This window comes from Entelurus aequoreus, linkage group LG12 (genome assembly GCF_033978785.1).
Source record: "Entelurus aequoreus isolate RoL-2023_Sb linkage group LG12, RoL_Eaeq_v1.1, whole genome shotgun sequence".
Classification (NCBI taxonomy): Eukaryota; Metazoa; Chordata; class Actinopteri; order Syngnathiformes; family Syngnathidae; genus Entelurus; species Entelurus aequoreus.
Window position 1 is genome coordinate 12,794,784 of NC_084742.1, and position 20,027 is coordinate 12,814,810.

General features: G+C 40.9%; 2 protein-coding genes across 18 annotated transcripts in view; both read left to right on the top strand.

The window, feature by feature from the left end:
• The window catches only part of magi2a (membrane associated guanylate kinase, WW and PDZ domain containing 2a), a 279,647-nt gene extending 275,482 nt beyond the window's left edge, over nucleotides 1-4,165 (top strand). For 8 of the 14 annotated variants that reach the window (XM_062064732.1, XM_062064733.1, XM_062064743.1 and 5 more), the window contains exon 22: nucleotides 2,935-4,165. In XM_062064732.1, the coding sequence (XP_061920716.1) occupies nucleotides 2,935-3,371 (437 nt within the window). In that variant the 3' untranslated portion in view covers nucleotides 3,372-4,165. Of the gene's footprint in view, nucleotides 1-2,757 lie in introns of all 14 variants that reach the window. The other 6 variants (XM_062064740.1, XM_062064744.1, XM_062064739.1 and 3 more) reach the window with 5 other exon arrangements.
• A 2,575-nt stretch (nucleotides 4,166-6,740) lies between these two features.
• si:dkey-97m3.1 (fatty acyl-CoA reductase 1) overlaps nucleotides 6,741-20,027 on the top strand; it is a 41,547-nt gene continuing 28,260 nt past the window's right edge. For all 4 annotated transcript variants that reach the window (XM_062064749.1, XM_062064750.1, XM_062064751.1 and 1 more), the window contains exon 1: nucleotides 6,741-7,061. In XM_062064749.1, coding sequence (XP_061920733.1) covers nucleotides 7,053-7,061 — 9 coding nt within the window. In that variant the 5' untranslated portion in view covers nucleotides 6,741-7,052. The remainder of the gene's footprint in view (nucleotides 7,062-20,027) is intronic.

The following is a 20,027-nucleotide window of genomic DNA, read 5'->3' on the forward strand; positions in this document are numbered from 1 at the left end:
CAGAATACTGTGGAATTTTGAGATGAAAACAGAGCTTTTTTGTATTGGATTCAATGGTGTCCGAATACTTCCGTTTAACTGTTAACGTCACGCGCATACGTCATCATACATAGACGTTTTCAACCGGAAGTTTAGTGGGAAATTTTAAATTGCACTTACGGCCGTATTGGCATGTGTTGCAAAGTTAACATTTCATCATTGATATATAAACTATCAGACTGCGTGGTCGGTAGTAGTGGGTTTCAGCAGGCCTTTAAGTCACTAATACTTGCCTCCAAGGCGGCAAATGAAAGTATGCTTCTTACAGGTACCATTATCACTGGAGGACTGGAGAAAGATGAATAGCTACACATGCTACATAATAGAGACTGCAAAAGTGTCCAAGACACCATGCTAAACGCTAAGCTAGGAATCTTGGATGTGCACAGGGGTGGACAGATCGATACAAATATTGACTGTAACGATATCAAGTATAGTGTCAGTATTTGGTCATTAGATCGATATGTTTTATCATCACAATTTTTTTTTTCTGTTTGTTATTGTTGACAAACTCAGGAAGTAATTCCATGGAGTCAGGAAGGCTTTAAGGGCAAACAAAAAACGATTTAAATGAAAGCCAATAGCAGATTTGGTTTTTGTTTACATATTTTGCACTATTGACTTTATTTTGCTCAAAATATTGTATGTAATAAAAGTGCTCCCGTGCTTTTGTCTGATTAAAAGTGTTAGTATCAGCACTGGTATGACCGATACTGCCCCTCTAACTACTTAGTAGCGCGTCGGTACCCAAATTTGTTGTATCGCACAAAACTAATGTCAAGTATCCAAACATCAGAAGAATAAGTGTTTTTTTTAAACAGAAGTGTAGATCAAAACATGTTACTAAATGAAGTAACCATATATTACCAATAAATTAGTCAACAGGAAATAATGTTACCACAATTTTAACAGCTAAATTAGAATCCTTTGTAACCCGTTTGAAGTGGTTATATTATCATTTTTATGCCAAATAATATAATCACAGTAGACTGTATATCGTTATCGCAGGAGGCTGCAACATATAAAACAATATAGATTTTACCCATATCACCCATCCCTATTGCAGACCTGAAAAATATCCACAGAACTCAAACAAGTTCTGAATTCTGAGAGAAAATCCGGCTATCCTTCCAGCGTCACTTCCTGCAAACGTGATGGCCATGTGTCCCAATACTTTTGCATGCCAATTGTGTTTGCTTTTTGTAGGTCTTTTTGTACCTCTCAATAATATCAGTAAGTATCTACGTGCATAAATATGTACTGTTTATACATACATAGAAATTAGGGGTGTCCCGAACTGGTGTTGATATCAAATATCGGTCTGATTGCATGCGATACAAGCAGTCCTGCAGAATGTTTACTTGTGCAAAGCTGGACAGCCAGTTAACATCTAAATGTCCTCCACACAAGGTTGGTCTTTTCTACTATTTTAGTCAAGTCATGTACGAAAGGTAAACATGGTAGGCTATAGGCTACTAGGAGCTAGCAGCTACACAACACCTAAGCACACAAGCTAGACAACATTACAATTAAATAATCAAATAATTATTTACACATACAAAGTCTCCAAGGCAGAAGCGTTTTATAAAGTATCCAGTAACAAACGTGTCCGCATCATTCAACCTACTGTGTCGTGAGCCGAACTTAATGAATTATTGTGTTGCTAAAAAAAGACAATTACCACACAAGGTTGGTCTTTTCTTCTATTTTAGTCAAGTCATGTACAAAAGGTAAACATGGTAGGCTATAGGCTACTAGGAGCTAGCAGCTACACAACACCTAAGCACACAAGCTAGACATATGTAATAAGTGTCCTTCATTGAGCAACATTGCAATTAAAAAATCAAATAGTTATCTACACATACAAAGTCTCCAAGGCAGAAGTGTTTTATAAAGTATTCAGTAACAAACGTGTCTGCATCATTCAACTTACTGCATCGTGAGCCGAACTTAATGAATTATTGTGTTGCCAAAAAAAGACAATTACCACACAAGGTTGGTCTTTTCTTTTCTTTAATCAAGTCATCTACAAAAGGTAAACATGGTAGGCTATAGGCTACTAGGAGCTAGCAGCTACACAACACCTAAGCACACAAGCTAGACATATGTAATAAGTGTCCTTCATTGAGCAATATTCCAATCAAATAATTATCTGCACATACAAAGTCTACAAGGCAGAAACGTTTTATAAAGTATTCAGTAACAAACGTGTCCGCATCATTCAACTTACTGCGTCGTGAGCCGAACTTAATGAATTATGGTGTTGCCAAAAAAAAACACTATTACCACTCCACTTCAACTTAAAGACAACCTGAGTCAATTCCAGACATTTAATAATACATAGTTTAGTGTTTGTTCTCTGTTTGATTAATTTCACTTGATCAAACCTGTTTCTAACATTCCACACTACAAAATAAAAGTATGCTTGATTCCTGTTGATATCGTAACAGATCAATATCAGCCAATACTCAAGGCCGCGGCATTGGTATCGTATCGCAAGTTGGGACACCACTAATAGAAATGTATACATACATATAAACAAATACGTATATTGTATATCAATACAAAGACGTACACATAATGACAAAAGTAATGAGACACCCGCCAGATTTCTTCCATCGGCGTGATGGCGGTGTGTCCCAATACTTTTGCACATATGTCCTTGTCCTCCAGTCTGATATGGAAAGTGTCCACCGTCCAATGGTGTGTGTGCTGTAGGTTGCTATGGTAATTAGAGGACGCCGCACTTCAGCATGGACGGATGAGGTTGCCAGGCGACGATGTTTGACGCCGGTGCTTTTATTTTGAAGGCATGTTTGGTTGTGCAGTGGCATGCGTTGAGCAGCCGTCCGTCGCCTTCATGCTCACTGACTCCTCCCCCCGCGTGTCTTCCAGACAATAACACCTCATGGGATGCTCACCCTGCAGCCCCCCCAGGCCTGTCGGAAGTAGCCCCGCCTCCTGGCGGCCTTTCCACGACATCGCCTTCATCATCCCACCCGGCCGAGCTGCGCCAGAGAGATGATCCCGTCAGGAGATTGATGGAGGAAGGTGGCAGGTCCGCCCCCGTGGGGCACAGGGCGCTGCCCCCTGCTGAGGGGGAGGGGCCTAAACGCGCCACGTCCTCCAAACATCTGCATGCCAACGGGAGCAGCAAGGAAGAGACGGCCGAGCCCAGACCTAAAGAGAAGGACTCGGCAGAGACCTGGTCCGGCAAGAGTGGCGGTGGAGCGGCGAGGAAGTCCACCGTCTCTCCTGGACCCTGGAAGATCCCGGGATCGGACAAGCTGCCCGGCACTCTGCGAGCAGGTGCGTCCACGCTCAGCAGATAACCCACTTTCCCCGCATCAAATCCACGTTTTATTTATCAGACTCTTCGCTAAATTATTTTGACACCCACCACCTTAAAAACTGGAGTCATCTTCCACGTTTGGAGACCAAACCACAGCCGAACTCCGAACCAATCAGCACCTGTGACGTCATATATATGACGTCACCGTGGATTCTGTTGTAGGACTACTGGACGTTGCCTTAAGGAGACCGCGTGGGCCCCCAATCAGAAGAAATGTACATAAGAGGATGGACGACGTGGCAGAGAGTGCCTTAGACTTAGAGGGACTCCATGTTTAAAGGCTGCTTTGAAGAAACTGTGGAATACACTTGTTGTTTCCCTACAGCTCCGTTTTTATTTCTTAAAAAAACGCCAAACTAGGTTCTCCATGGAAGCATCTTGAACGTTTTTATACGCTTTCATCGCGGTTGCTATGGCGACGTGTCGGACCTGAAAGCACAACCCGGAAGTGTGAGCCGAGCACATGAGCGTGTCGACAGGACTTCTCTCTCCTCCTCTTCGTCTGTTGGCCGACAAAAACCAAAACGTGCACGTTGGCGTGCACATGCGTGTGTATGTATGTGTGTGTGTGTGTGTGTGTGTGTGTGTTGATTACACACAGCTCAGAATCACTGTGTAGTGTATAAAAAATAAAAACGACCTAAGGGACTTCTCACGGTGGTCACCAAGTATTTTTATGATGAAATGCAGCACTATAGATATATTAACTTGTTTTTTTTCCCAGAAATCTTGTTTACTTGTATGATCATCTGACAAATAAAACATTGACACAACACGAAATACGCTGCAAGTTTTCACTTCCGGAGTTAACTAAAAATGTAAATATAGTGGTTACAGATTCACGCTGCTGGTGTTTGTTGTTGTGTTGACAATACTTAGCCGCAGGAGGGCGCTTGTTTGCCTTCATTTGTTCTTGTAGTGACAACGTTCGGCCACAGGGGGGCGTAATGTTCACTATCAGTGGGTCTACGTGTGCGCGCTTACTGAATGGCCACTAGAGGGCGGCGTACACCGTCATACGTGTAATACAGTCCTTATTCACAAAATCACAATTCAAAGATAAATAGCTTCTTCAATACAATATTATCAATTGTTAAAAAAAATAAAGCAATAGTAAGCCAAATGTACAATGAATTGATTAACGTGGACCCCGAGTTGAAAAACTTATTCGGGTGTTACCATTTAGTGGTCAATTGTACGGAACGTGTACTGTACTGTGCAATCTACTAATCCATGTCTTATTCAATCGATCGATGATGTGTTATTGTTAATAGTTATTAATCAAGCGGTAGAAAATGGATGGATGGATTCTATATGCTAGGAGTGATCCGTCAATTTGGTTTTTGTTTGATTGATTGAAACTTTTATTAGTAGATTGCACAGTACAGTACATATTCCGTACAATTGACCACTAAATAGTAACACTCGAATAAGTTTTTCAACTTGTTTAAGTCGGGGTCCACGTTAATCAATTCATGGTGAATACAACTTCCCATATTTATGTGCTAAAGGCGGTAAACGCCAGCCGAATCGTGCCTGCACTTGACCCCGAGTTCACAGGAAAGTGACTCACAGGGTGTGTAGATCTTGTAAAGAAAATAGTGACGAATAATACCTCTGTGCATGACACCATTGGAACTTAACACGTCAGCATTAATGTTGTAGATGTGATTCAGGTGTTGTTTTATTTGCTACTTCGTTGTTCAATCAATCAACGTTTATTTATATAGCCCTAAATCACAAGTGTCTCAAAGGGCTGCACAAGCCACTACGACATCCTCGGTACAGAGCCCACATAAGGGCAAGGAAAACTCACCCCAGTGGGACGTCGGTGTGAATGACTATGAGAAACCTTGGAGAGGACCGCATATGTGGGTAACCCCCCCCCCCCCCCCCCCCCCCAGGGGAGACAGGATGCAATGGATGTCGAGTGGGTCTGACATAATATTGTGAAAGTCCAGTCCATAGTGGATCTAACATATTAGGGAAAGCCCAGTCCACAGTGGATCCAACACAATAGTGAGAGTCCAGTGTTGTTCAGATTGTTTCAACGTTTAAGGAACTTTAGTAGTACAGCTGCACCCTCAACATCAGTGACTTGCTCTCCAGGCGTCACATCTATGAATAATGCTGCAGATATTTTACCTCGCAAGTTCCAAGTAGCACATGCTTGCACACATACTTGACATTCTCCAGACATGGCTCCTCAGCCTGTTGCACTACATGCTGCTCGGCTACTGCTCACCATACTTGCCAACCCTCCCGAATTGATTGATTGAAACTTGTATTAGTAGATTGCACAGTACAGTTCATATTCCGTACAATTGACCACTAAATGGTAACACCCGAATAAGTTTTTCAACTTGTTTAAGTCGGGGTCCACATAAATCAATTTTCCGGGAGACTCCCGAATTTCAGTGCCTCTCCCGGGACAACCATTCTCCCAAATTTCTCCCGATTTCCAGCCGGCCTTAAGGCGCGGACCTGAGTGAGGACAGCCTGTCGTCACGTCCACTGGTACTTTTTGGTTGGCCAACGGTTTACGTTGTATTGCGCACCCTGATGGCAAGTGTGGGAGTCGGTTCTGAAGTATGAATTAAAGAGACGTAACTTCGTCACCTCGCCTGGTTATTGACTTCAACCCAGAATATTACACCGCCCATACCTATGCTCCTTCAAAGGCTGTGCTACTGGCTGCAAAGCATTGCACTTTCAAATACAACAATGAGTAGAGAGGAGTGTTATGTGTGTATATGTGTAAATAAATGAACACTGAAATTCAAGTATTTATTTTATTTATATGTATATATATATATATATAATAGTAAAATACATACATATATATATATATTAAAATGTTGAAATTGAGAAAATAGCAACTCAAATAAGATATTTAGTTTTTTTCCCCCACGCAGAAAATCCTATTTAAAGATCCTGCAACATCCGGAAGATGCTCTATTTAAGAATTGTAAGTTATTTTCAAAATTAAATACGTGTGTTTATCATAAAAGTCCTGCTAATTTCAAGATGTATACATCTTAATTTAGGATGCCTTATTAAGTAAAATTATTTGTTCTTGCAGCTCGTTAATTTCACTAGTTTGACAATAAAAATTGAAGTTTTTTTTAAATGTATCTTAGCTCTTTTTAGCAGTGTACGTGATTCTGTATGTTTGCTAAAACATGCCAGACATATGTTAAGCGATCATCATTTGACACTTGAAAACAACTTCAATCATTTGCGCATTAAACACCAATATCAAAAATATCATGCTATATAGTCATCCAATCCGTGTTCGGCACATGTAGAATTGGTCAAATGTTTGGTATTTATTGCACCACTTCCGGGAAACGACTCAATGGTGTGTGCCAAGGAAGTGGCGTAACCTGGCACTTTTGTCAACGGAATTTGGCACAGCAGGGGAAAAAAAGCCGGAGGGGTGTGGCCGCGGGTGTGGTGACCGCCAGTGTCTCCGAGGGAAGCCACGTTTCTCGTCGAGGCGAAGGCGGCCGGGCTGAGATTTTTTTTTTTCTTCCCTCCTCCACGGTGGAAGCATCCGACGGTCGGGGGCGGCCGGTGGGAGGAGGCAAGAGAGTCCGCAGCTGCCGCACCGCACTGACTCTCTGACAGGCGCAGGAGGAACGACGCAAGCTCCCCGCTCATGTCTACGGTAAGAGCAGACTTATTACCACCATTTTTCACCGAAACCTGCCGGTTGACATGTGGTTGGGAACCGTGTATGAGGGAGGGGAGGCGGCGGCGGCGTTCAATGGCTCCCCTCCGCCGGAGCATCTTCACTGTTTGTTGGTACTAACGCGTTCTGGCAGTGAAGCACAAGAAAAGAACCTGGTTACGACCCGATTTGTGTTCGTTTTTAAACCATGGAGGTAGCTAACATGGAGGGGGCCCAAAGAGTGGAGCTCCCGTGTTGCCGCATTTGGTGTCAGGGAGGCAGGCGACGCGGGCGCCGGCGAGCGGGTTAGCTCGGAGCCGGTTAGCCAGCAGCCGTTAGCGCCGAGATACCGGAAGCGCTCCCTTCAAATCAAACTTACACTTTAATTGTTTCTTCATAACACCGAGAAAGGCTTTGCAATTATTACATAACATATTCACAAACACATGCCATTGACATATATTCATTGTGTGTCGATTATCCAGTGGAAATTACGACTTGGTGAGCAAGCTGGTAGCCTCGTAGCATTTCCGGAAGTGCCGAAGTCCAAATAACCTTTTTAAAAGTTGGTCTTACAATAATTAATGTTTTAAATGGAATCGCCGTAATGAAAATATTAATTATTTGGTCAATTATTTTTTACCCTCTTTTGAAATCCGGAAGTGGGTTTAGTTTTCATGTCCACCTTGACGCCACCTGCTTTTCGTGGCGTGTTGAAGTCTTTTGAACAGAATAGTTTTTAAATAGCAACACAAAGGTGTGCAGGGAAAAGTGGACGTTTTTTCTCTGCGTGCATGATGTTTATGGGTCACTGGTGAATGCTACGCCTTATATATAAGTACTGTAAGAAATTATTCTAAGATTCATAATCATCGTGTGGATTTTGGCATTGTTTTTCTTTTTTTGCAGTTCTTGTTTTAAGACTCTTACCAATAGCCAATAAACGCAGAACAATACATGGAGGAATAGTCCAGTGTGTACTGGAAACAGCTTTATAAACTTCCCAGGTCAATGAGAATAAAGAAATCAATATTCAATAGTCTTTTACTAGGGCTGTCAAATGATTATAGTATTTAATCATTATTATTTGCATTTTGTTCATAGTTAACTCAAAATTAATTGCATCTATAATTTTACCCTCGACAGATACACATTTTAATAAAATGTTGTTTAAACATTATGATTTTTTAAAAGGCTCAACACTAAAAGAAGACATGATTTTAATGACAATTAAAAAATAAAAATAAAAACCTGAATAGGAGCTTCTGATATTCTGAACATTACATGTTGTAAAAGTTAATGGTATTCATATCTCTGCATGACAATGTCTTAACCTTCTCTATTAATAAAATGTATTATTCCGCCTGCTAAACATTTAATAATTGAGGACTATCAAACAGAACATTTTATTAAAGAATATACACTTTATTTCTATCTCCCACAAAATGTCCCCTTTTATATTACTCAACTGATGTACTAGCATTTATTCGAGTAGAAATATTACAGATTTCAGTACAAAACATGCGTGACCGTAATGTGAGACATTTTTCATTTTGGTACAGTAGTTGGATGTGACACGTGGCACTTTTATTGTGAAGCTGGCCGCAAGTGTGTGATTGGTTTGAGAAGAGGTGTTTTGACAATTTTTGACAACATGACAAGGATAAAGAATATAAAGAAGTGACTTGAGACTTCCTGCCTACCGTCTTTCCTTTCTGCTGAGCTTTGTCATCTTCCTAAAGTACTTGCAGTAACAATCTACATTTCTGGTTATTGATGCACTCAGATTTAAGCAGAACAGAAGTGAAGCTCCTCCCACCTCTCCGAATGCCAGCGCGGCCGCAGACTTTTTCTTGCTCCATTTCTGTTTGACATTTTCCTGCTTTTTGCTCATCAGCAACAAGTGAACACAGCTACACATTTTCCCACGCTACGGAAGGGCCCCATGGTCAAAAAGGACGCATGCGAGTTAATCGCAGGTCAAAAAAATTGAGCCGTTAAAGGAACTTATAGTTAACACGTTATCGTGTTAACTTTGACATTTCTAGCCTTAAAGGGGAACTGCGCTTTTCTGGAATTTTGCCTATCGTTCACAATCATCATGAGGGATAAGACAATTTTTTTAATGTATTGTAACTCGTAAATAAAAATCTGCTTACAATGGAGCCAATGGGAGGTCGTCTATTCCACCCTTAAATCCCTAATAAAAAACATCCAAAAAGCGCCAACAATACTCTATTTACATTTTGTGACTTGAATATTAACCAAGTATTAGTGATTTTGGTATTATAAGCGCTAACACAGACAAACTATTTTAAGCAGCGCATTGTCACACAGAGCTTGTGTGGCTATATGAACGTCATCGGCTGGCGTGCTGCTTTCTCGCCTCAGAGCTTGTGTAAGTTTATTCTAGATCATGAATAATGTCTCTCACCTTAATAGTAAAAGGATGAGAACATAATCCGACAAGTTGGTACACTTTGACATCCAATTTAGACCCGGAAATTGCGAGAAAGAGACACAAAGACGCTTGGTTCTTTGCGAGGATTAAGAGTCATTCTTCATTTAAACGGGAATATATGAACATCCCCACAGTCAGCATTCAAGTGACATTGTACAGTAAGTGATGTTTTATTATGTTTGTTGCCTCATGAAGTCTGCAGGGAGTAACAATCAGTGATGTTGTTGAAGGAATAAGCAAAAGTCGTAATGTGTTTTTTAAATGAAAGCGCCGCCAAATGCTTAAAATTACAGCGTTCATATAAAACATATGATGGAAGTGTTTGGATGTTTTTTAAGCGCTTTATAGAGGGAATAGAGCGACTCCCATAAGCAGATTTTTGCTTGCATTTATTTACTATTCAGAATGCATAAAAAAAGAAAAACCATATGTCTTCTTGTCTTACATACGGATTGTGAATTATAGGCGAAATTCCCCCCAAAAAGTGCAGTTCCCCTTTAACAGAATATTATGACCGTAGGCATTGTTGCTTCCGAGCACCAAATAGTTTCTGTGCTAGCTTAAAAAAAGCTTTCCACAAGGCAATTGAAGACGTTGTTGCGATTTGTGTCCTATTACTTGTGAAAGCCTGGATTTTGGCCGCTAATTAAGACTTACCAAAACAAGGTAGCAGCAAAAAGGACGGTAATAAATGCATCAAACGACCGCATTACCATCTTCATTCTAAGAAACCTTCTCAAAGAGGTTGCTGATTCTGAGAGCAGAACTGGACACAAAAAAGTCCCGCTGGTCACTTTGCGCCGCCTCGTCCAACCTGGCCCTCCTTGCTCCTACCCCCAGCCTCCACGCCCTCCGCTATGTGGGCTTTTAATAACTGGCTGCATGGGTGGCACGACTTTGAACCCTGGCGAAGAAGAGCGCGGCGCTAATAGCGTGTCACCTGCAAGTGATGGAGAGGATTTAGAGGCGTCGACGCCCAATGGGACCAATGACCACCACTCAAAGTATGACTGCAATGGCCGCCATGCCAAAGTCCCGCACTGCAGCGTGACCCCAATGTAAAGATTTGTTTTCATCCCCAGAAGGATTCTTCAGTGTGTCGAGGAAAGTCAAGCACAGGAGGCCAATTGACTGAATTTAGAGGCTTCTTTTAGAGAATTAGGCCCGGCGGCAGGTGTCAGTTGCTTGCCAGGCGTAAAAGGACACCCGGGTGACACCCGCGAGCAGCCGGTGTAGTTACAGAAGATGTCCGCTGTCTGACACCGTGTAAACAAACTCAACTCCACATCACATAGTATCGGATGGAAAGCTGCTGTTAATATGATTCATTCTAGTCTAATTAGCCTTTTAGCTGCTTCTGTGGAAAATTGAAGACGAGATAAAAGCCCTGAGAAACATGACACTAATGACTCTTAATGTTGGTTTTTACCAGCAGGAAATCTTTTACCTCTTAGTTTTCGGTCGTCATTTTTGCAAACATTTGTAAATCTAAGAATTTGGCCTTTGACAATCTGGAAAAAATTGTGAAAAGAAATCTTTAAAAAAAAAAAAAATCATACAGCAGTACCGCAATTTACGAGATTAATTGGTTTTGTGACGGCGCTCTTAACTCAAAACCTTAGTATTTAAAATCAATGTCGCCCATTGAAATGAATTGAAATCAATTAAATCTGTGGCTTGGCCCACCAAAACAGCACAAGTTTTAAAAAGTTGTGAAGTAATGGAGAGTGGATTTCTACGCTGCCTCTCCGTCAAACACACCATCAGCAGTTTCTCTATAATTTTATTGATAAATGTTAAGATATTATTTTAATGTTCTTGGCTGGCAATGTCGACTCACTCTTCTTCAGTATGATGCAGACTAATAGTGACACTCACTTTCTTCCCTCCCCTGTTTGAAAGAACAAAGTTATGTCAATCTCTAGCTATAAGCTAATGCTAGCGAGTAAGACCGTGGTTCACTGTGACATTTACCACGCCAACCAATGGAGTGGACGCTTGTAATTCTTTTTTCTATTTTTTTTTCAACTGAAAGCATTGCTATTATCTGAGAGACAGCTCTTATATCCAAACGCTCTTAAGTTTAAAAACGACTTTATATTATGCATCCATCCATTTTCTACTGCTTGAATGCAATACAAAATGATATAAACTACTTATAATAGGGGTCTTTAACGTTTTCCTGGCCACAGACCCCAAACTGATGGAGAGAAGGAGCGGAGACCCCCTACTTACAGTATATAGCTTGTATAAAATTGGGTTTTAAATTGAATTGCTCATAAATGTCCTTGTGCAATACTAAGATAATCCAATAATGTAGTATAACGCTGCTAATAGCTAACTGAAAACTAGCGTGCTACTATAATGCTAAATATAGAAATATAATTATTCATGTATTCATTTTAAAGTACAATGAGTTGGCTGCTATTTCTAAACTACGTACAGTGTGTTGGATCAATGTTAATGACTATTTAAAGATATTCACATTTGTGGAAACATTTTTTGGGAAAATATTAAATTAAAAAACATTTGAGAAAATATATATATATATATATATATATATATATATATTGATGACCCCCATGCAGTACCTCCGCAAACCCCCTGTTGAAGACCTTATGGTAAATGGGTTATACTTGTATAGCGCTTTTCTACCTTTTTAAGGAACTCAAAGCGCTTTGACACTATTTCCACATTCACCCATTCACACACACATTCACACACTGAGGGCGGGAGCTGACATGCAAGGCGCTAACCAGGACCCATCAGGAGCAAGGGTGAAGTGTCTTGCTCAAGGACACAACGGACATGACTAGGATGGTAGAAGGTGGGGATTGAACCAGGAACCCTCAGGTTGCTGGCACAGCCACTCTCCCAACTGCGCCACGCCGTCGCCTATATAGTAATATTATAAAGTATCATTTATTTAGAATTTTTGTACATTTATAGCTGAGATTGGCTCCAGCACCCCCCGCGGCCCCAAAAGGGACAAGCGGTACAAAATGGATGGAAAATGAGAATACATTTTTTCCTACTTGCTTGGCTACAGCACCTCTGCTGGTTGCATTGAGTAGTGCTTCCCTTTTTGCTTCAGATGTTTCAAAACACAATTAATCCAGCTATTTCCTTACAATTGACAGAAACGATAATTCATTTGAAATTAATATTTTTTAATTTGATTAACCTTTTAGCTGCTTCTGTAAAAATCCAGAATTTCAGTTGGCTATCAGGACAAGCTTTGAAAATATATATTAATCAATTTATATGAATATTATTTTTTTACATAAAAAATGACATGGCAAAAAATGTTCAGGAAGTGTGTTTTTGCTCTTCTTGTGTCCACAATTAAGCGTTTATGACAACAGCGCCTCTACTGGTTGCATGGAGTAATGCAGGACATTGTACAGTTGCTTCCAGACAAGTCTAATGGAACTATTCTACCCATTCCTGGCTAAAGTGAATCTGTATCCATGCCAACGCAAGTGAACTGTTAGCGCTGATGCTGCAGCCGCCATGTTGGACCCGGTCATGCGTTAAATGCTGTTTTTCTTGTCCACTTGACTAAAAGCAGCAACTTGCCTTACTTTCAAGTGGACTAACGCTGCTCTGACTAGCGTGTGAGTGTTTCCTGCTACCCCCCATTTCCCCGCTTTTGTGCGTCGGTGATGCTCTCAGCCGCAGCGCATCTGTTGAGCTCAGCCTTCACCCGCTTCTCCGTCAGAGCGCCGCTGACCCGCTAATGGAGGGTTTGTGCGAGCGCTGCTAGGGCCGCGGGCAGAGCTGCCTTTTAAAGCATCCCGCCGTTAGAGCGCCAGCAGCTCGAGCGTCTCTAAACTTTAACGACCTCCGGGTGACTTTGGCGTGCGGCTGTTATCCTGACCTGACAGGTGAGACAGTCCTTGCTAGACAGGTTTAATTGATGTAGCAGGAAGGGGCGTGGCATTACCTGTCACTTTGAGAATGAACACCTTTGTGAATATGTGAGGGCTCTCCTGTGTTTGTTTACTTTGTTGCTAGTCAAAGATCCTTTATGTGACCGATCCACAAAGGTTTAACCAAGTCAACTGAACTTTAGAACCTTAGATTTTAAGTGTGGACTTTCCCTATTCATGACTCTAAGGCTGGTCCCAATAGAGTTGTTGTTGCACTGGTGAACGACCGCCCTGCCAGACTGGTTTCTATAGGCTTATAGTCTGCTTCTAACAATGTCCTGACATCTCTCCCCCAAAGATTGTCTCATTCCACGAATAATCATTGACAAGGTTTTCAGGATGTTGTCGACGTGTCCTCCCAATTCACTGCCTGTCAACCAGGGCAGTGGAGCTAACTCGCCCTGACCTCACTTTTACCTTTAGGTTCATGGGAGAATTGATCACACACATTTTCTTTCTTTCATTAATGAAAATCATTACTGTTTTAGATTAAAATACTCGAAAAAGTGTGATCCAATAAACTCAGGGACCAGTGATATTGTCCATCTCCTAGTAAGGAAAGCTAGTGCGTGACTTTGGATGGCTTAAATGCTAACATAAATACAAGATACATTAAAATGTTTCCCCATTTCATAAATCATACCCCAATCTAGAGGGATTATGGAGGTTAATTTGTCTTTATTTCCACACTTTTTTTTACACTGAATTTATGTAAAATTACAGACGGTTATTATGACTGTTACGAAATGAAATCGTCGTAAACATGTTTTGAATTGTACTGTGATTAACCCACTAACCAGTTACATCGTCAATTTCCTAGAGGAAGGCTAGCACGCTTCTCACTAGATAGCTTAAATGCTAACTTGAATACAAGACACATTACAGTTTTTCCTCATTACAAAAGTCATACCCCAATTTAGGGACATAATGATAAACGGTATCGATGTTAAACTGCGGTAAAACTCCTAAAGTTATTATTACTTTTTCAAATTAAGATTATCGTAAAACTGATTGATAATCGCACCTTGATAAACTCACCAACCAGTGATTTTGACCATTTCTTAAAGAGGAAAGCTAGTGCACTATTATGAATACCGGTACAATACATAACGTCTTTCCCTATTACGAACGTCATACCCCAATCTAGGGATGTAACGATAAAACTGTAATAATGATAAAACTGTGTAAAATTACGGAAGGTTATTATTCAAATTAAAATCATCGTATAATGTTCCTTAAAACTGCAGTTTGACAAAATTACTTACCAGTTGTATTGTCAATTTACTAGAGGAAAGTTAGCACGCTACTCCTTAGTCACCTTAAATGCTCTCATAAATACAAGACATTAACATTGTTTTCTATTACAAATCAATTATTACCAATCTAGGGATGTAATAAATTGAATTAATGACAAACGGGGATAAAACTCGCGACAGTTGTTAACATTTTAAGATCAAATGATTGTAAAACTGTGATTGCTAATTGCACGTTGATAAACTCACGAATCAGTGGCCCTCATTGCTCATTTACTGTGGGAGCAAGCTAACGCTAAGATGAATACGAGGCACAACAACCGTTCTCTATTACAATGGACATACCACAATCTGAACTTGAATAAACACATTACTGTCTGAGCAACTAAGATATTCAATTGTGCTCATTGAAGCTACAGGCTGAGAGTGATAAGAGTATGACTGAGATGTCTACAACAGGAAGTGAACTTGCGTGACCTTGCATAAACAGGAACCAAAGCGCACAGCTCTCGTTTTTCCTTTTTACCTAAGTCATTATAAAACATTCTCGAACCTTTAGATATGTTCATCCTTTTCCGTTTTAATCTATAAACCAGGGGTGCCCACACTTTTTCAGCAGGCGAGCTACTTTTTAAATGACCAAGTCGAGGTGAACTATATATATATATATATATATATATATATATATATATATATATATATATATATATATATATATATATATATATATATATATATATATATATGTATATATATATATATATATATGTATATATATATATATATATATGTATATATATATATATATATATGTATATATATATATATATATATGTATATATATATATATATATATGTATATATATATATATTGCATTGATTGGAATCAGACAAGATTCACAGTAGTGGTGACAACTTCCATATTTTAAATTTTACATTGTTGAGGAGAAAAAAAGTCCTCCTTTCTGTCCAATACCACATTCAGGTGGTTGGTATTTGGTATCCTTATTTGTCCAGCTTCCATACTCCTTTTTATACACTTTACAAGAAATACAGTGTGCATGTTCTCCCCGTGACTGCGTGGGTTCCCTCCGGGTACTCCGGCTTCCTCCCACCTCCAAAGACATGCACCTGGGGATAGGTTGATTGGCAACACTAAATTGGCCCTCGTGTGTGAATGTGAGTGTGAATGTTGTTTGTCTATCTGTGTTGGCCCTGTGATGAGGTGGCGACTTGTCCAGGGTGTACCCCGCCTTCCGCCCGAATGCAGCTGAGATAGGCTCCAGCACCCCCCGCGACCTCAAAAGGGACAAGTGCTAGAAAATGGATGGATGGGACATTGGCGGCAAACTCTGTAGCTTGCTAGCTTGTTTGCGCTAGCTTTCGGAGACTCTTATTATGTTAGCGCAGGCAGGATGGAGCAGCGCTTTTATTGTGAAGACAGGAACTGTGCGGCTAGTCTTGAGTCTTTTGACAGCAGGTACGGTTGAAATAAAAAGTGTTTCTCGCCTTCCCGACGGTCTTTTTTTTCGTTCACACTGAGCTGGCAGCAGCCAGCGTCATCTCACGAGACCCTCGGTGCCTTGGATGTCAATCAAGTGATGAAAGTGACGTCATTATGAAGGTTGATGATCGCTAATTTTTAGGTAAATTTTTTTTAATGCCTGGCTGGCGATCGACTGACACACCCTCCGCCATCGTCATAATGAGCACCCCTGCTGTAAACTTTTAAATAAAGATAGTATGGCTTTTATGAAGCCAGAACAATATCTAATGTTCATTCTGTATTTTGGGGTCTTTTTATTTTGGTTCACATAATTCAGTTTTGAGCACATTCAACAATACCATTATAATAATATAACATATAAATCATATAATAACCATGATATAAAATATTCCCTTTGCATGAATGTATTGTGGAGTGCCTCGTTTTTTTGATGTAAAAAATGATTTTGTCTTTCAATTTATTTCTAATTTCAAAAAACAGTACTGTCCTTCCGGGACTTCCCATTACGAAAGGACTGTAAGACCACGGAAATATTCTGTAAGGCCGAATGAGACAATGTGGAGTCTAATAAGCATAACAATAATGATAAACAGTAAACAAAAGCACATGTCCTTGAACATTGTGTGCGTGTGTAAGATTAAAAAAAAAATGCTGCAGAGAATTGCAATCTCAAATTCAAGCAAACAAATCATAATTTATCTTGTTGTAGGATTGTGCAGCCTTGGTTGGGTTTTAGTCTCGTCTGATTTGCCGGGCACTAATCCATCGTTACACACACACACACACGCATGCACTCATTGACACACACACACACACACACTTTCCTAGCTTTGAACAGCTGCACCGTCTTGAGGACTTTTACCGCTACTTCAAAGTTAGAAGGAAACGGTTTGCTGCAAACAAAACCTTCCGTGGTGGATAAATCAAACGCACCCCTTTTATAATTTCCACTTTGTGTGTTATTTAATCGAGCCAGCAAACACGGCGTTGTTTAGTTTCGCTCTGTCGGATTTTGGTTTTCTTCACTCCGGAATCTTGCCCGGAATCTGCAAGGACGGATCCTGTGTGCCGACCACAACTTGACAAACGTGCTGATGTCAGGTCGGCCTGGGAGAAATGTGACGCCGCCTCCGCTGCCAAAAAATGTCCACGGACGCTGGCGAAGGCCTGCGATGTATCCACGCTGCCACGGCGACCACTATTGAGCATCTGCAGCATTCATGAAGTCACATGAGTGCGGTTTGTTGACCCAGCAACCAAACCCGCAATAAAGCTTTACTTTTTGGCCATTTTGTTGAACAGTTCCGCGTTTGTGTGTTTAAACATTCATAATATAAAACAACTTCCTCGTTTTGCGACCACTGGATGACTTATTACGTGCCATAACCGTCCCCTTGTAGGAACCATCCCACACAATCTGCCCGCTATTCGTCGTATCGAGTTGGCCCAAATAATTTCACACGCTCCATTACAGAGGGAAGCGATCTAATTAAGTCGCCGTGAGACGAGGGTGCGTGGCGTGTCATTGATAGACAGAAAAGGCACATCTGGGTCACATGGCACCAAATTCTGCCAAAGTCACGCGGTGATGAGATGTACGGGGTGAACGGCTGGCAGCCCTCGCTGTGCTGAAACGGCTCGTAAAGCCCAAGTCAAACATTCACCGACTCCACCTTGACGTCTGCTTCTTGCCACAAGCTGAAGAAAGCATATTTTCTTGTTTTTAATAACAACAAATGCATGTCAGACAGTTTTATTAAGTCTTACTGGGAAAACACTGTTTTGTGTCTTTAATCAGCTAATTAGCTGTTTGTCTTCCACAGAGCGCGATTGTGTACTTTTTACCATTTTTACATCTTAAGGTAAAGTACCACTGATAGTCACACACACACTAGGTGTGGTGAAATTACTCTCTGCACTTGACCCATCCCCTTGTTCCACCCCCTGGGAGGTGAGGGGAGCAGTGAGCAGCAGCGGTGGCCGCGCTCGGGAGTCACTTTGGTGATTTAACCCCCAATTCCAACCATTGATGCCGAGTGCCAAGCAGGGAGGTCCCATTTTTATAGTCTTTTGGTATGACTCGGCCGGGGTTTGAACTCACGACCTACCGGGCAGACACTCTAACCACAAAGCTGCACTGTAACTCTCAACGTGGGGACGGCGTGGCAAAGTTGGTAGAGTGGCCGTGCCAGCAATCGGACGGTTGCTGGTTACTGGGGTTCAATCCCCACCTTCTACCATCCTAGTCACGTCCGTTGTGTCCTTGGGCAAGACACTTCACCCTTGCTCCTGATGGCTGCTGGTTAGCGCCTTGCATGGCAGCTCCCGCCATCAGTGTGTGAATGTGTGTGTGAATGTGGAAATACTGTCAAAGCGCTTTGAGTACCTTGAAGGTAGAAAAGCGCTATACAAGTATAACCCATTTATCATTTATTATCAACAATGTAACATTAAAAAGTGCCAAAAGACGACATGTCAGCAACACTAGAATAGCTATGTGGGCTAAAGTGCAAACATTACAGTCATAAAACACAACAAACAAAACAAAAACTCACAGCTCACTTGTCAGGGCTCACTGGGTTGTGGGCAGGGCTTAATTTCAATGTGTGGAGCGAAGCCTGCTCTTTCTTCTTATTATTATTACCAGAACTGTCCGCCGTGTAGTAATAGGCAGGCTCGTCTTGCCTGCAGGCCAGCCCAAGCACACTGATTCCAAACTAAAATGTGAATGCTTCATATGTGATTTTGGAGCTAAAGTTGGGCCCCAACATCACGTACAACAATATAACATTAATGATAGGACGACACAAACGTTAGGAAAACGAGCCCAGCTATTTTAGCTAAATGCTAGCTATTAGTGAACAATCGCGATATTTAATGTTAGGGTAGGATTATCAATACCTTTTCATAAGTATCGTTATTTGGCATACTGAGTTGTTTTATTCATGTAAATAAACTTGCACAGAACTCCTCATAATTCTGAACTGTTATCAAAGCATTTTTGTTTATTTGTCGTAAAATAGAGCTAAATGAAATCCTTTGTATTTAGTTGGGTTGCACCAAAGCAGCGTCATTGGTTTTGCTTGATTGCTGTTTATACTTAGGTTAAGTTATGCTGCAAAATATAAACTATGGAATTAATGTTTTTGTTTCAGTCCTATCACCACATTGAGATATTATTGTGTTATGTAGCGCGTGTGGTATCGCGAGGGCTAGCATGATCGCAACATCATGCGATGTTAGCATATTCGCTAAAGGAAACAAAATAAAATCTTCAACCCCCCAAATCTGTAGTTGATAGACGCATAGTTACATTGGCTTTAATTTTAAGCTGTGTAGCGTTACAAAAGCTGTGTAGCGTTACAAAGCTGTCCTCTGTCAAGTGGTGGGCATATACACTGGCAGGGATTGGTATCAAATTTTTTACTTTTATGGGTCTGAATTCCGTGGGTACTACCTAATATTGATTCAAAATGTAAAATCAAAAAGTACCATATGTCATACCTTTTGTTGCATGTGACGTCTCAAGCACTTGGCGGGCAAACAGGCCTATTCTTAGCGGACTGCATGTTCGTAATACTGCAGTTTTCCATCTCAACAAGGTAGGGATGTAACGATAAACAGTCGTAAAAACAGCGATAAAACTCTGGTTAGTATTACCATTTGAAATTAAAATGATCGAAAAACCATCATTGATAACTTTACTTTGATAAGCTCACGGACTGACTGGCGCCAGCTCGCTAGCTTAAATGCTGACATGAATACAAGAGACATTAACATCTTTCCTTATTAAGAAACAACATACATCTA